The sequence below is a fragment of the Rhinoraja longicauda genome, chromosome 28 (genome assembly GCF_053455715.1).
Source record: "Rhinoraja longicauda isolate Sanriku21f chromosome 28, sRhiLon1.1, whole genome shotgun sequence".
NCBI lineage: Eukaryota > Metazoa > Chordata > Chondrichthyes > Rajiformes > Arhynchobatidae > Rhinoraja > Rhinoraja longicauda.
Window position 1 is genome coordinate 14,708,834 of NC_135980.1, and position 16,945 is coordinate 14,725,778.

A 16,945-nucleotide genomic window follows, 5' to 3' on the forward strand; every position below is an offset into this window, starting at 1 on the left:
AAAGCACCAGCTTGATTGGTCCAATTTTTCTGAGCAACTTAATGCAGTGAGAATAGTGAAAGAAAACTTGCTCTAATTAACACCACTAAGTCTGTTGAATGGTGTGAATTAGAGCAAGTTTTCTTTCACTGTTATTCTGTTGCAGTGATGGAGATGCTGTAAGCTGGAGCAAAAAACAAACTGCTGGAGGAACTCATCCGGTCGGGCAGTGTCTGTTGAGGCAAACGGACTGTCGATATTTCGGATCGAAGCCCTGTATCACTAATGAAATCATCAGCATTGGCAAAAGTATGACAGAAGTTAATGGGGTTCTAAACCTATTAACAATAGGGCCTGGTGATCTGAATCCTCAGATTTTGAAAGAGATTTAAAAAATAATAATTTCCAATTTCCACAGATTGTTCTACAAAAGTCCATTAACTTCATAGATTTACTGCCTTCTCATAAACTTGAGGATTGTAAATGTAATCCCTCAGACCAAAGTGGTCATCTAAGTGTGGGCTGCAGGAGATGAACAGACCTCAGTGAATATTTCTCCTTGGCCTTAACTGACGAGAAAGACATGAAGGCCAGGGAACTTAGGAAAATTAATGAAGATGTCTTGAGGGCATTCCATTTTACAGTTGAGGAAGTCCTGGACGTCCTAAGATACATGAAGGTAGATAATTCAGTGCTGATCAGATATATCCAAGGACACTGAGAAGTTAGAGCAGAAATTGCAGGGGTCCTGGCTGAATTATATGAATCATCGTTAGACACTGTTAAGGTGCCGGAAGACTGTTCGGTGGCTAATGTACGTTTATTTAACAAGGTCTGCAAAGAAAAACCTGGGAACTATAGATCAGTAAGCCTAACATCTGTGGTAGGAAAGTTACTGGAGACGATTCTGAGAGATAAGATATACATACATTTGGAAAGACACAGGTTGATTAGGAATAGTCTGCAAGATTTTGTGTGTGGGCCATCATGTGCCATGAATTTGATTTGAGTTTTTGAAGAATTAACCAAGAAGGTTGATGAGAGCAGGGACATAGATGTAGTCTATATGGACTCCAGCAAGGTCTTTCATAAGATTCCGCAGGGTAGGCTGCTCTAGGTTTGATGGCATAGGACCTGGGGAGAGCTTACTAACTGGATAGAGAATTAGCTTCATGGTAGGAGGTAGATGGTGGTGGTGGAAAGTTGTTTGTTGGCATATGCTTCGTTGTGTGTCTCAGGGATCGGTGCTGGGTCCATTGCTGTTTGTCATCCAGAATAATGATCTGGATGAGACTGTACAAGGCGTGATTAGTAAGTTTGCAGATGACACGACAGTAGGTGGTATTGTGGATAGTGAAGATGGTTATCAAGAATTGCAGCAAGATCTTGAACTGCTGGGCAAGTAGACCAACAAATGGCTGATGGAGTTTAATTCAGATAAGTGTGAGATGTTGCATTTTGGGTAGTTAAACGACGGCAGGATTTTCACAATGAACGATAGGGCACTGGGGAGAGTTGTTGAGCAGAGAAATCTAAGAGTACAAGTATGTGATTCCCTGAAAGTGGCATTACAGGTAAATAGGGTGATGAGGAAGGCTTAAGGCATGGTGGTATTCATCAGTTGGGGAATTGAGTATAGAAGTTGAAACAGTATGTTACAGTTATACAAGATGCTAGTGAGGCAGCACTTGGAGTATTGTGTTCAGATTTGGTCACCCTGCTGTAGGGAAGATACCATTGAGCTGGAAAAATTTCTCTTGTGTCTCCTTCTCAAGCGGAGAAGGTTTGTGAGGGTGTTGTCAGGATTCGAGGGCCTGAATTACTGGGAGAGGTTGAGCAGGCTAGGACTTTATTCCTTAGAATGCAGGAGGCTGAAGGGTGGCCATAGAGGTGTACAGAATCAAGAGGGGAATAGATTTGTATGTGGAGATTGTGCAATATGCCCAAATTCACTGAAGAGACAAAGGTGGATGACAGTGTGGCTTGTAAGTGGGGGGGGGGGGGGGGGTGCTCAAAATGCTTACTGATGATAGACATGTACTGAGAAAATGGTTGAGTGTGTATTTAGTTTAGAGATACAGCATGAAAATTGGCTCTTTGGCCTACCAAATCCACATTGACCACCAGTCACCTATTCACATTTGTTCTATGTTATCCCACTTTCGCATTCACTCCCTACGTACTAAGGGAAATTTACTGAAGCCAATGAACTTACAAACCTGCATGTCTTTGGGATGTGGGAGGAAACCATGCAGTCACAGAAACGACATGCCAACTCCACACAGACAGCTCCCGAGGTCAGGATTGAACCTGGATCTCTGGCGCTGTGAGGCAGCAGTTCTACCATCTGCGCCACTCTGCTGTATGTCAGAAGGTGGTATTCAGTGTGGAAAAATATGGTCATTCACAAAGGTTAGGGAAAAAAAGAGAAGAGCCGTGCACTTCATTATTGGTAAAACAGATTGTTTCAAGAGATGGTTCCTAAGAGAAAAGGTTAAGTAGACTGGGCTCATATTTTCTTGAGTTTTAAACAATGAGGTGCATTGCTGGGGGGTTGTGTGAATTGTGAGGAAGATGCAATAAGGCTGCAGGGTGACTTGGACAGGTTGTGTGAGTGGGCGGATACATGGCAGATGCAGTTTAATGTAGATAAGTGTGAGGTTATTCACTTTGGAAGTAAGAATAGAAAGGCAGATTTATTATCTGAATGGTGTCAAGTTAGGAGGAGGGGGAGTTCAACGAGATCTGGGTGTCCTAGTGCATCAGTCAATGAAAGGAAGCATGCAGGTACAGCAGGCAGTGAAGAAAGCCAATGGAATGTTGGCCTTCGTAACAAGAGGAGTTGAGTATAGGAGCAAAGAGGTCCTTCTACAGTTGTACCGGGCCCTGGTGAGACCGCACCTGGAGTACTGTGTGCAGTTTTGGTCTCCAAATTTGAGGAAGGATATTCTTGCTATGGAGGGCGTGCAGCGTAGGTTCACTAGGTTAATTCCCGGAATGGCGGGACTGTCGTATGTTGAAAGGCTGGAGCGATTGGGCTTGTATACACCGGAATTTAGAAGGATGAGGGGGGATCTTATTGAAACATATAAGATAATTAGGGGATTGGATACATTAGAGGCAGGAAACATGTTCCCAATGTTGGGGGAGTCCAGAACAAGGGGCCACAGTTTAAGAATAAGGGGTAGGCCATTTAGAACGGAGATGAGGAAGAACTTTTTCAGTCAGAGAGTGGTGAAGGTGTGGAATTCTCTGCCTCAGAAGGCAGTGGAGGCCAGTTCGTTGGATGCTTTCAAGAGAGAGCTGGATAGAGCTCTTAAGGATAGCGGAGTGAGGGGGTATGGGGAGAAGGCAGGAACGGGGTACTGATTGAGAGTGATCAGCCATGATCGCATTGAATGGCGGTGCTGGCTCGAAGGGCTGAATGGCCTACTCCTGCACTTATTGTCTATTGTCTATTGTCTATTAATAAAAACGTTTGGGGCGCTTGACAGCATAAGGATGGCGGATGATGTCTCCTCTGATTGGATTGTAGCCTCATTGGACCTTGAACCGAGATGAGGAGAAATTTCATCACCCATAGGATAGTGAAACTTTTTAAGTTATTTACCCAAGAGAGCAATGGAGGCTCAGTCACTGAGTATATTCAAAATTGAGACTGAGAATTTTAGCTATGAAGAGAATCATGGGTTAGGAAAATGGCGCAGAGGTGAAAGCTCAATCATAATCTTGACTTGTGGAACAGGAACGAGGGACCGATTCCTCCTATTGTTATCTTGGGAGTTATGCAGTTTACTCATAACTTCAGTTATTTTGTTTCAAATTATTTTAACATTAACTTGTCATTTTAGCACCGACTTTGCTGAAAGCAGGAGTGAAATATAAATTTGCATTTCTGTCATGCTTTTTATGACCAGATATCCCAAATTGCAACCAAGAAGCATCTAAGGGCATAATTGTCATAATCATAATCATACTTTATTAGCCAAGTATGTTTTGCAAGATATGAGGAATTTCATTTGCCATACAGTCATATCCATAAAAAACAACAGATCACACAAAATACATTTTAACATGAACATCCACTACATTCCCCACAGTGATGGAAGGCAAAAAAAAGTTCAATCTCTACCCTTCATTGTCCTCCCGTGGTTGGGGCCTCAAGCCTTCCATTGACGGAACAATCTTGACTTCTGTAGCCGGTGGTCGGGCCTTCCTCGTCGGGGGGAATCTCAGCTTCCGCGCACCGAGCGATCGACCCCGGGTCAGGGCTAGTTGAACCTTCGACGGCTTGGAGCTTCACAACATCGGTCTCTCCTGAGACTGCAAACTGAAGGCCGAGGTTGGAGCGTCAATCCCAGGCAAGGGATCTGCTCTGATGTTGAGATCACATCCCGCGGTGGGGCTCAAAGTCAGTTCCGAGCAAGGCCTCCAGACCCATGATGTTAGGCCGCAGAGCGACCGGAGATACGATCTGGAAAACAATTGCATCTCCGGCAAGGTAAGAGATTGAAAAAAAAGTTTCCCCCAATCACGTCCCCCAAGTACCACATAAAACAAACCGGAGAATATTAACACATACTTTTAAAACACACTAAAAAAAACCCCCAAAAAAACAAAGACAGACAGACTGTAGACGAGGTTGGCATCGCGGCGCCACCCGACATAGCCACTATTGTAATGTTTTGGAAAGTAGTTGCCAATAATTAGGGTTTCTTCACGTGCATTGTTAATTTCATCACATGAATAATCCTGGACACATGGGCCAAATGAAGTGCGATGTGTACTGTGCTTTTTTGTTTACTGCTGTCAATTACTTGTTGCTGATGCTCTTTAACCATTGATTTTACTTGTGCGTGACCAACATTTGGACTTGTGCAATCTTCATTCATTTCTTGGATTGAGATACTAGGATATGGTTTCACCTTGCACTTAACCTGCAATTGCAGTACAAACACAACCCACACTTTGGACTAGCGCCTGGCTTAAATGATATCGGAGAGCAATGTAATTCCACTTTCCCTTGGTGCCAATATACAACACTAAAAATAAGCACAGCTTCCTGCATTAAATCATTTGGATGTGCTCTGATCACATTGCTACCATTTGTAGGATGTGAGTGTTCTGACCATGATTTTTTTTTTCCTCAAGAAAATATTCTGTTTTGTATAGCGTGTGTTCAAGTGGCGAATTAATTCGTATAGGATAAACCCTGAGCCTTGCATTGACTATCTTGGGATTGATCGTTAGTCTGTGTTGAGTTAGTTGAGTTCTGCAAGTTAGCCGTTGGACCACAATCGAAGCATGAACACCAGGGTAATCTTTCCTTACTCCTGTTTGTTATTCAGTGATTCTTGCTGAAGTGTCTTGGGCCAGAGTAGGAATTGTTGTTCATAATTTTATAATCTAAACTATTTTTGGTTCTGGGTATTAATTATATTCATTTATTTGTGGCATTATGCATATAAAAGTGTTGATCTATTATTGCATTCATTCATGAATATAAAACTAATGTAACTTGGATTGCCATTGGTAATATCTATATATTGCCTTTTATAAAATCAAATGAAGAATTATTCTTGACTGGATAGACCAGGTTAGTAATTGAAATGTCACAACTCTGGTGCTAAATTCCAAAGTCTGAACAAGGTGACCCACCCAAGGTGAACTGCTATTCACTATACTAGTTTTTGAGATGCTGCCCATTTGAATAAGGTATCTAATGGCTTCCAGTATTGATGGAAACATTGAGGTCTTAAAAACCAACATCCTCGGAAATGGGAAGAGAATTGGGAAGGAAGAAGAGATTCTGCATTTCAGACGAGGATTGGTGTTTGGGTTGTAAGAAGAGTAGGAAGCATGTAATGGTTTCCATGCAGTGTTTCAGTTTTGTTTTGCGGTCAAATGCATTAAATGAAAGTGGAAGAAGTGAGCACGTTCCTGCACAGTTATTCATTTACAGTTGATGTAGTAGTTAAGTACAGTAGTTCAGAATTTTTTTTTAAGTGTTGAGGGTTGGAGGTTCCTTGGCTGTAACTATTTATTTAAATTACTGACTTTATAGGGAAGTGCTTGTGTGAAGATTTCCTGTACTTAAAATCTCCCCGACAATCATCTGCTGAGAAACTGAAAGAAACATCGAACAGCTGATTGTCAACGTGGTTTCAGTACATCAAACGAAAGTTACACACTCGCCTTATTTGCTAGATGGCAACACAGTGAGGAAGTTGGTCCTGGCACTAAGAACAATAAATTTATATGGTAAATATTTTTTATAAAAGGCTAACAATAAGGAGATAAGAGAAATTGCTCGTTATATAGACTTTGTTTTTCTCTGTAATTATTAATGATCCAAGTTATAAGCTTTGCTCAAAATGCTCTGTAAATTTGTGTGAAAAGATCAATTTTAATTTATATTTATAACTTCAATACTTCTTTTTAAAGCTATTATATTAGCTGTCTTAATGTAGTAAATATACAACTGAAATCTTTCACTCCCGTGACATATGCTCGAGCATAGATGGAGCTAAATCCCCTAATATTTAGATGTAGAATGACTATGCACGAGTCTATTTTTTGATGTTATCTTTAGGAAATAGAGTGCAATGTTAGTGTCAGCCTGAGTTTGAGGGTTATATGTTCCAGTCCCACTCTAAGGTTTTGAGCTGCTGACTCTTGGGCTCAGTATTGTGGCATTACTGTATTGTCAGGTGCCAAATTCAACAGAGGTCTACTCTTTGACTTAAATGTTTGAGATCCCGTGGCACCATTTCAAGAAGAGAGGATTTGTTTGGTGTCTGAGTTAGTGTTTGTCCCGCAGCAGTGTCATTTAAAAAAAACCCCCATTAATAATCATTGGCTCATGTAACCCATGTTTTCGACATTGCATCAGTGACGACATATCACAAGTACTTGGCTGTCAAGCGCTTTGGAATGCCCTGAGGTTGTAAAAAGCACTTGCAAGTTTTTTTATTCATTGTTTCACTGATTTAAAAAAAATCTTTAGCCCCTCCCTAATTTGGTAAGTGTCAGATTTGCATGCCCATTGTTAGTTTTATTACAGATGTTAGTTTGTGATTGCTGTTTTTAATAAATCACAAATGTTTCCAGCTCATGGAAACCAATCTGAATCCCCTCTTGATCAAAGCTCCTCGATCTCTGTTATATCAAGATGATAGTCTGGGATGTAGTTATCTTTGACAACAGGACTTACAAGAAGGACCTTGATCCACACCATCACAAGTGAGATTATTTCTGAATGGGGTGTTCTACATTCACAGCATTTATATAATTTGCATCAGTTGCAAGGGAATACCTCTAGTTCAAGGATGTCAGTTCAACATCAGTTACTCAATGTAAACACCAGATTTTTGTTAATTTCTGCTCTTTTCATTCTATACATTATAAAGATGTACGAAACCTATTGGCTGCTAATGTTTCAAATTGAGTGAAAGTGTCTACATACCAACTATATATCTTTAATGTTGTGCAATTACAGATTTTTTTGTTTGTTTTGTATTTGTGGCATTGAAAAAGTGATTTATTTTTGGTTTAGCTGTGTAGCAAAGATCGAGGAGATGGCTACAGTAGAAACACTGTCCGAAAATACAGTATTAGAAGAAATGGAAGATGCATCCTCACCATTCTATGTTGAGAAGCACTCATGGGATGGACTCAGAGAGATTATCCACAGCAGCAGGAAGTACCCTGGCATTGTTATTAACAAAGCACCTCATGATTTCCAGTTCATTCCAAAAACTGATAAGTCCGGGCACCATTCCCACCGTGTCTATTACTTGGGTAAGTACCAGATAATACCAGAAGGCTAAACTACACTGCAAGAAAGGGCTCAAGCTGCAAGAAATCATCTAAAACCAGCTTAGACCTTGAGTTATTAGTTTTGTCCTTTTGAAAGATAAACTGTTTGGAATGCAAGTGTCACTCTGATCACAAGATGAATAGAGCTTGTTTCTTGTTGCTTCCCATGCTTGATTTTCAAGGCTTCAATCGGAAAGAAAATTGCCCATAATTTGAAATAAGTTAATATTTATTAGGATTCATTTGTCTGACTAAACTGTGTAAGCTGAGTCGCGTTTATACACAAGGTGATAGAATGTATGTTTCTGGCATATTTACATTTTCAAAGGAATATAATTCTGCTATAATAATGCTGCAAATGTATTAATAGCCTTTTGTTCTTGTATAAAAAGGTGGGGAAGCCAGAAAATATTTGGTGAAATATCGTAAAAATTGCAAAGGCTGGTCAAAAGGCGAAATAGGTGTTATATAGGTCAAAGATGTGCCCCGCATTCAATTAGAATAGCTGTGCTGTGGTAACCAGGCTTCTGCCAAGAACTGGCTAGGTTGAGTTCATATCAGCTTTAAGTGTAGGAAATATGTTAACAAGATCTACTCTGTCAAGCTTCCTTTGAATCGTGTATGTTGAATGAGGTCACCCTTTATTCTACTAAATGCCAAGGAATATGGCCCCAGACTATTTGGTCTGTGTTGGTAAGACAATTTGCTCATTTCAGAAATTGGCCTGGTGAATCTCTTTTATACTGCGTCTGATTTAATAACCTTTTTAGTTAAGGGGATTAAGCTAAATGTAGTATTCCAGATGTGTCCTAGCCAATGCCCTGCACAAGTACCACACCCCCCATTTTTAAACCTTAACCCCTTTACAAGAAGGACAAATTGTCATTCCCCATAATTGCTTTTTGTGATTTATGCACGAGAACACCCAGATCCCTCTGAACTTCACTCATTGGCAATCTCCCTCAATTTAATTTAGATAATTTTGCCTTTTGGTTTCTTCCACTGAAGTGCATGACCTCGCACATCACTACATTAAACACCATTTGCCAATCTTTGATACCGTAGACTTTTAATTTATGCAACAGTTCGCAAATACTTTTTGGAAATCTAAATACTAAATACTATCTCCACAGGTTGCCCTCTAACAACTTGCCCTGTTGCGTTCTCAAAAAGTTGAACAAATCGTATTCACTTGGTTTAATTATATTTAGAGACACAAGAAACTGCAGAGTTTATGGGCAATTTCATCCTATGGGTGTAATGTATCTGCTGCCACTTAATTTACAACATATCCATCGTTTCTTTGTATTTATTAATTCACGTCCCACATAGGAGATTGGTGGGCAAAATTAGAGTGCATGGTATTGGAGGTAGGGTACTGACATGGATAGAAAATTGGTTGACAGACAGAAAGCAAAGAGTGGGGATAAATGGGTCCCTTTCAGAATGGCAGGCAGTGACAAGTGGGGTACCGCAAGGCTCGGTGCTGGGACCGCAGCTATTTACAATATACATCAATGACTTGGATGAAGGGATTAAAAGTACCATTAGCAAATTTGCAGATGATACAAAGCTGGGTGGCAGTGTGAACTGTGAGGAAGATGCTATGAGGTTGCAGGGTGACTTGAACAGGTTGTGTGAGTGGGCGGATGCATGGCCGATGCAGTTTAATGTGGATAAGTGTGAGGTTATCCACTTTGGTGGTACAAATAGGAAGGCAGATTATTATCTGAATGGTGTCAAGTTAGGAAAAGGGGACGTACAACGAGATCTGGGTGTCCTAGTTAATCAGTCACTGAAAGTAAGCATGCAGGTACAGCAGGCAGCGAAGAAAGCCAATGGAATGTTGGCCATACAAGAGGAGTTGAGTATAGAAGCAAAGAGGTCCTTCTGCAGTTGTACAGTGCCCTAGTGAGACCGCACCTGGAGTACTATGTGCAGTTTTGGTCTCCAAATTTGAGGAAGGATATTCTTGCTATTGAGGGCGTGCAGCGTAGGTTTACTAGGTTAATTCCCGGAATGGCGGGACTGTCATATGTTGAAAGACTGGAGCGATTAGGCTTGTATACACTTGAATTTAGAAGGATGAGAGGGGATCTTATCGAAACGTATAAGATTATTAAGGGGTTGGACACGTTAGAGGCAGGAAACATGTTCCCAATGTTGGGGTCCAGAACCAGGGGCCACAGTTTAAGAATAAGGGGTAGGCCATTTAGAATGGAGATGAGGAAAAACGTTTTCAGTCAGAGAGTTGTGAATCTGTGGAATTCTCTGCCTCAGAAGGCAGTGGAGGCCAATTCTCTGTATGCATTCAAGAGAGAGCTAGATAGAGCTCTTAAGGATAACGGAGTCAGGGGGTATGGGGAGAAAGCAGGAACGGGGTACTGATTGAGAATGATCAGCCATGATCACATTGAATGGTGGTGCTGGCTCGAAGGGCCGAATGGCCTACTCCTGCTCCTATTGTCTATTGAAATGCAGGAGCAAGTCCACTTCATATGCTTGTGGTTGTCCAGTGTAACTGATCAGAGCACCAGGATAAGGGACTGGATTAGGGATTTTCTCTGATCAGGGAATGTTTATGGTGACATTCAGTTGGATCGCAAGAACTTAAATTTATCTCCTTTTGATTTTCTATATATTTTTGGGTCTGCCCAGTGTATGTATTAATGGCTTACAAAAGCTGGGCATGAACAGGACACTGCTCCAATCCTGCCAAAAGTTTCAGACAAACATTTGTTTTAGTCACCAGTTGATCCTGCTTGAGAATAATATTTTTGCCAATTAATGGTGTAAACTGTTGTTTTTATAGGGATGCCTTATGGGAGTAGAGAGAATTCTCTTTTGTATTCTGAAATCCCCAAAAAGGTCCGGAAAGATGGTCTTTTGCTGCTGTCTTGGAAACAAATGCTTGATCATTTCCAGGTGAGAATTTTATTCTGTGGCAAGACTTTTACTTGGCATGATGATGCATTATGGCACAGTTAGTGGTCCTGCCTCTTCACTGTTTCAGTGACCCAAGTTCAATCCCGATCTCGAGTGCAGTCAGAGTTTGCATATTCTCCCTCTTTCAGCATGGGCTTCTTTCAGGTGCCTCATTTTCTTCCCTCATCCCAAAGGTCTTCCGATTGATTGGTTAATTGGCCACCATGTATTTACCACAATTCCTTCTTAATGAATTTTGTATCTGCATAGCCATTGTTCCCTTTTAAACACACAGTATTCATTGTCCCGACAAGTCTATTTAATGCTACATTATTAAAACACTCTGATAATACCATTATGAAATACAAACTTCATTTGTGTATCAACCCTGCTGTTTATTTCAATGATTGTCCAATTTTTATGCTCGCAATTGAACAGGTAAGAAATTGCAGTGAGGCAATAAGCAAACACGAATGAGACTACCAATGGAGACATTTCAAAAATAACGTAAATAAAAACAGTTTCTTTGGAGAAAAAGCAAAAAAATTTAATTGCCGCAAGTAATTGGTGAAAATGGGTTGATCACATCTTTCATTCTCCTGTTAGCTGAGCAAATTACTCCTGAAAGCAAGATTTTCAGTAATAATAACATTGATGTACTAAAATAAATTGATTTTGTTTTGTTTCTTGTGCCAGGTTTTTAAAATGTTTATTCAGTCTCCTAACCAAATCACTCTTTCAGTTAACCTTTAGTTTCCTCATGTTTACCATATACAATTTGTGGGACCTTCACACAATGTACTTTGAATATTGTCTGAAAGAGACAAGGCAAGGCAACAGTTAATCCATTATGTAAACCCAAGTTATTTAAGTTATCTAGTTTTACAATTGCCCAGGACAGTATTATAACCTTCTTGCAAATATTTAACCTTTACAATCTAAAATACAGAAGATATCACTTGTTTAATAATGAAAATCTCAACTTGGGGCTTGTCAGCAAAATAGTCTGTCCTCTAAACTAAAGTGTTTTTGCATAAACTACCACAGTATGGATGTTGGGGCTGCATTAAAATATTAGTTTGGATTTCATAAATTAATCCAACAGTTAATTTTATAAATTGAACAGTAGATACCATTAAAGTTAGAATTCCAAGTAATTGATTTACAATGTTGCGTAGTCAGATATGGGGGGTGCTTTGTTCCTACAATTTTTTAAATGTTTCTAAGGAAACATTACCTTTCATCAATGATGGCTTGTTGAAAGAAATTGCGTGAGTAGCCAGATGTAGTATAGCTTTGTTTGAAAGCTGCTGTTGTTTTGTGACTTGATGTTTTCTACAAACAAATTTCTGAGCTGGCAGATGTTTGATAAAGGTTGCAAAAATGAATAAAATAAACACTGAATGTTTTTTTGTATTTACAAATGCAGTTTATAAATTGGTAAAATCATTATTTTAATAATTCCACAGAGCACTTCTGGGTACTGTGTTGAAGGATAATTTTATCAACACTTTCAGTGTTGATTCATACCATTTTCTAAGCTTGTAGTGGACTTTGGTTTCCAAGTTGCATAATTTTGTCATTTTTCTAACCACAGGGTCATTGTGTTGCACAGCATTTTATGGTTAAGAAGATTGGCAACTTGCTGCAGATTGTCTGCCAGTGCTCTTAAATGAATCAATTGGGTCAATGCCTGTTGAGTCAAGTCAAGTCAAGTCAAGTCAATTTTATTTGTATAGCACATTTAAAAACAACCCACGTTGACCAAAGTGCTGTACATTTGATTATAAGTTAACACACACATCTTCTTTCATACCAGCAGCCTAATGAGATTAATCTTTTCCATTAGATTTCTGGTTTAGATTAGCACAGAATGAATAATCTCTAGTTATGTTTTCAGGCTTTTCATTAATAAAGCTGTAACAATTGCATCTGTTTGGCTTATCCAGAGTGTGGAGTCATCTAATTTTGCGAGGCTACTAGTCTTTGGATGACAGATGATTGGGCACACATCTAACTTCAGCTCGGCAGAATTGTTTAATTCAGTGTCACAAGGTTGATTTGTACTTGTGGCCTCTCGGTTCTCAGTCCATTACCTTACCTATAAATCCTAATTGATATTAAAATACAGATGGACTTTGAAATTACCAAATAATTTTCCCTCCCTGTCTACTGTTTAATTTATGCATATGTTTTGATTATCTTTCCCGAATTTAAGATTACATTGTCACTGTGTGAAAGCAAAGTAGACTTGAGGCTGCTACGATTTAAACTATTCTATGTTAATGAGTAATATTTGTGGATTGTTATTCAAAGAATTGTTGCAGAGTAGTTTTGTTCTTGTTAAATAGGCGACTCCACACCATGGGATGTACTCGCGTGAAGAGGAGCTCCTGCGTGAAAGGAAGCGCCTTGGAACATTTGGCATTACCTCATATGACTACCACAGGGATAGTGGGCTTTTCCTCTTCCAAGCTAACAATAGTCTTTTTTATTGTAAGGATGGCGGGAAAAATGGATTTAATGTAAGTATGCTGTTGAAGCTATAACTGCCACATAAAATGGTTCCAACATATCTGAACGGGTTGCCTAATCTGTTTCTTCCCTTGCATTTGCACACACTGTGTACCTTGAAATTGTGTGATTAACTGCAGGTTAATTAAATTTTTCGAATTGAAAGAATTTTTGTGCCTTGGATTGACATGTTCAAGTCATTACTTAAAGTGCAGAAGTAACAGTGCAGGAGCTGCATTTTCTTGCTCCGATATGAATCATTGAACAATAACAATTAGCGCAACTTATGTACTACATCACTAGTGAGAACAGAAAAGCTAATCATGATGATTCCTTAGATGATTGTACTGCTTATCATCAAAGGAAATCCCACAGACCAACAGTTGAGCCAATGATAGGATTCCTACAATTAAACCCTGGGTTACGGAAGGTAAATTATACTGAAGCCTTCCTGCTAGATCCTATTAAGTGAATCCTGGCACATGGTGACATCTTGAGGATGGGTTTAGGTAGAGTTGAGGTGCCTTCTATGTCTGAATAGTTCACCAACACTTGGTTGTGTCTCGGGTGGATTGTGAAGAGTTTTAACAGGACAGTAGATAACTTGAAAAGAGTATCCAACGTAAGCAAGGATTAAAAGATTACTTGGATTAAAACCAGGCGCTGCAGGAACTCAGTGGGTCAGGCAGCATCTCTGGAGGAAATTGATAAACACCGTTACGAGTCGGAACACTTCAGTCTTGACCCAAAACATCAGTCATTTCCATCCATAGATGCTGCATGATTCAGAGTTCTATCAGCACTTTTATTTCCCTCCAGATTACAGCACCTGCAGTCTCTTGTGTCTACTTAAAACTTAAGGTAGTTTATTTTGAACAGGACAGGTAGGAGTTAATGCTATTTTTTAAATAAAGTCAAATGTGACTGGAAATACTGTGAATTTATAACCAGTGTTTTTGTATAAGATTTTGCACATCCATAATGAACTTTTTTATCAGTAAAATTTAGTATATGAGATGTTTAGCTAGAGATGCCCTGAAAGAGGCACTTTGGCCCAACCTATACGCACCATCCAAGTTACCTACTTGAGCCAGTCCCATTTGCTTACATTTGACCCATATCCTTCTAAACATTTCTTGTCTAACAATCTGCTAAACATTGTAATTGTACTCCTCTGGCAGCTCATTCCACATACTATCAACCTTTATGTGCGGAAATGATTGACCCAATAGGTCCCTTTAAATATTTCCCCTCTCACCTTAAAACAATTTCCATCTGGCTTTAGACTCCCTACCCTGGAAAAAAGACTGATATTCATCTTATCTATGCCTGTCATGATTTTATACACACGTTCACCCTTGTGCCTCTGCACCTGGGTTAAAAACAAAGGCCTATAGAGTTATTATAACTGAAGTCTTAAGTGCCAGTAACAACCTTGTTAGATTTCAATTGTTTATTTTGTTGCCCCTTAAAACATCTTGTTTCAATTACTTGGTGTAGGTGAGTTCAGGATAGGATTCTAGCTAACTACTGTATTTTCATGACTTGGAGTTTGCTCAATATTAACTTATCTTTGTCAGGCCATTTAAAAAGTAGTTCTCCAAAGTATTGCTGTGAATAAAATTAACTATCATGATTTGTCAAAGCAACAATTATTTCAGAACCATGAATATCTTCCCTGCTGCGTTGGATATGGAAAATACCATTTACTTTTGATGTTGAACCTTGCAAGTAGAAAGGCCATATATCTTAATTTTTCTTAAGGTTTGGGGTACCTGGATTAAATAGAGATGAAAAATGGCTCTACTTTGCTTAATTATTTTTCGGCTGGGAGAGGAACAATTTGAATATGTTCTCTTTCAGTGTTTCGGCTCAAACATTAGGAATGTCATTCAATTAAGTTGGCTTCTACCTTTTTGGAGAGAAGAGGAGAAAGGATTAGCAGAACATTGATAAAGCACCATGAAATCATACTGCAGGTAGCCTCTCTGACAAGCTGAAATAGTATTTGATATATTTAGGAAGGAACTGCAGATGCTGGTTTACACTGAAGATAGACACAAAATGAAGAAGGAATGTGTGATGTTTCAGGTTGCTTCCCTTTAGACCCGAAACGTCACCCATTCCTTCTATCCAGAGATGCTGCCTGTCCCGCTGAGTTATTCCAGCATTTCGTGTCTATCTATAGTATTTGATGTTCTGGTGTCCTTTGTGAAATAAAATCTTTATGACCTATAACTTGTAGCTAGCAGAATGGTGGTTTGCTGTCAAGAATATCATGTATTCATTCTTTAATAGCTGGGTTTATTTTTACAGATATCACCAATGAAGCCAGTAGAGATTAAGACACTATGTTCAGGTCCTCGTATGGACCCCAAGATATGTCCAGGGGATCCTTCTTTCATTTCATTTATAAATAACAATGATTTGTGGATAGCAAACATTGGAACTGGAGAAGAGAAGCGATTGACATTTTGCCATAAAGGTAGAGCGATTTACTGTTGTGTAAAATGTTTACGGTACCGTATTAAAACTATCTTGGATACTCGGTCTGCCTAGGAAGCAAAAATATGCCTCATCAGCATTCAAAGTTGGTTTCTGTCTTGCTAGGTTTTACTTTAAACCAAGTGTTGGACTGATAAATTTGAGGTTTTGGTGAAGTTGCTTCACTCAGCAAGTATGTTCATCGGTTAAAACCCTTTCAAATCATATCTGACGATAGTGACAATCTAGGAAACCAAAAGCTCCGGATGCTAGAAACTGGGATAATACCCAAAAATGCTGGAAATATTCAGTGATGCTGGAACTGGGAGAAATATTTTGACATATTTGCCCTGTTTTTCTCCTCTTCCCTTCTTGAGGTGTGATTACTGTTTTCCATGGATGGCAGCTGACTATGAATTCTACAAATATATGATCAGTCAGTTTGAACAGACTATTTGTCTGAGGGCTAAGGAGGCTGGAATTAACTTTGCCATTCTCATCCTTGTTAACAAAGGAGCCCCCAACAAGAAGAGAACATTCGCCATGGAGGACCACCATAAGATCATTGCAATTTTAGTTGCAGTTCCAACTAAAACTTTATTGGTTGATACTTTCAGTAGGGAAAGAGGCCATCAGATGCAGGTAGTCCATGTGTATATTTCCTTTCCAAGTATGCTTCCTTCAAAATTGCTTTTTTTATATCCACTAAGATATTCTTTGTCCATGATCAGTTTTTCTAGCTTAGTTGTCAAATCCAGTTAACTTCCTCAATTACTCACCCTGGCGTTCCACTGTATAACCATTCTCTCTGTTCCACGACTACATGTGTGGCTCCTGTAAGGCTCTACAAATTGAATTTCTCCAAAGCCTTTTGACATCACCGGCTTCTGATGAGAAAAAATACAGCCCAGCAGTGAGTTGGAGGTATTATTTAAGGAAAACATTTTGGCCAGGTTTGACATTGGAGGTTCATAAAAACATCTGTGGAACCTTTGGTTCTCACTTCAAATGTCAAGCAGAAAGATTAACATCAAACGCTGTTTGGAATTTGGTCCTTCAATGGCAATGAATGGCAATCTGGTTTTGTTCAAATTGAAATATGGGACACGAACACAGAAAGGAAATATTACTAATTGAACTAAGTGGAATCTGCGTCAATCATTGATTAATCCTGTGGGGTGCAAAACAATGCAAGATTAAACTGCTTGAACAGGTTAACATTTGG

At 39.4% G+C, this 16,945-nt stretch overlaps 1 protein-coding gene across 6 annotated transcripts in view; it reads left to right on the plus strand.

Moving 5' to 3' along the window:
- dpp9 (dipeptidyl-peptidase 9) overlaps nt 1–16,945 on the plus strand; it is a 75,671-nt gene that overhangs the window by 23,826 nt on the left and 34,900 nt on the right. For 3 of the 6 annotated variants that reach the window (XM_078424258.1, XM_078424259.1, XM_078424260.1), the window contains 5 exons: nt 6,044–6,240; nt 7,535–7,779; nt 10,610–10,722; nt 13,074–13,247; nt 15,553–15,721. In XM_078424258.1, the coding sequence (XP_078280384.1) occupies nt 7,557–7,779; nt 10,610–10,722; nt 13,074–13,247; nt 15,553–15,721 (679 nt within the window). In that variant the 5' untranslated portion in view covers nt 6,044–6,240; nt 7,535–7,556. Of the gene's footprint in view, nt 1–4,372; nt 4,481–6,043; nt 6,241–7,534; nt 7,780–10,609; nt 10,723–13,073; nt 13,248–15,552; nt 15,722–16,945 lie in introns of those variants that run through there. The other 3 variants (XM_078424257.1, XM_078424256.1, XM_078424261.1) reach the window with 2 other exon arrangements.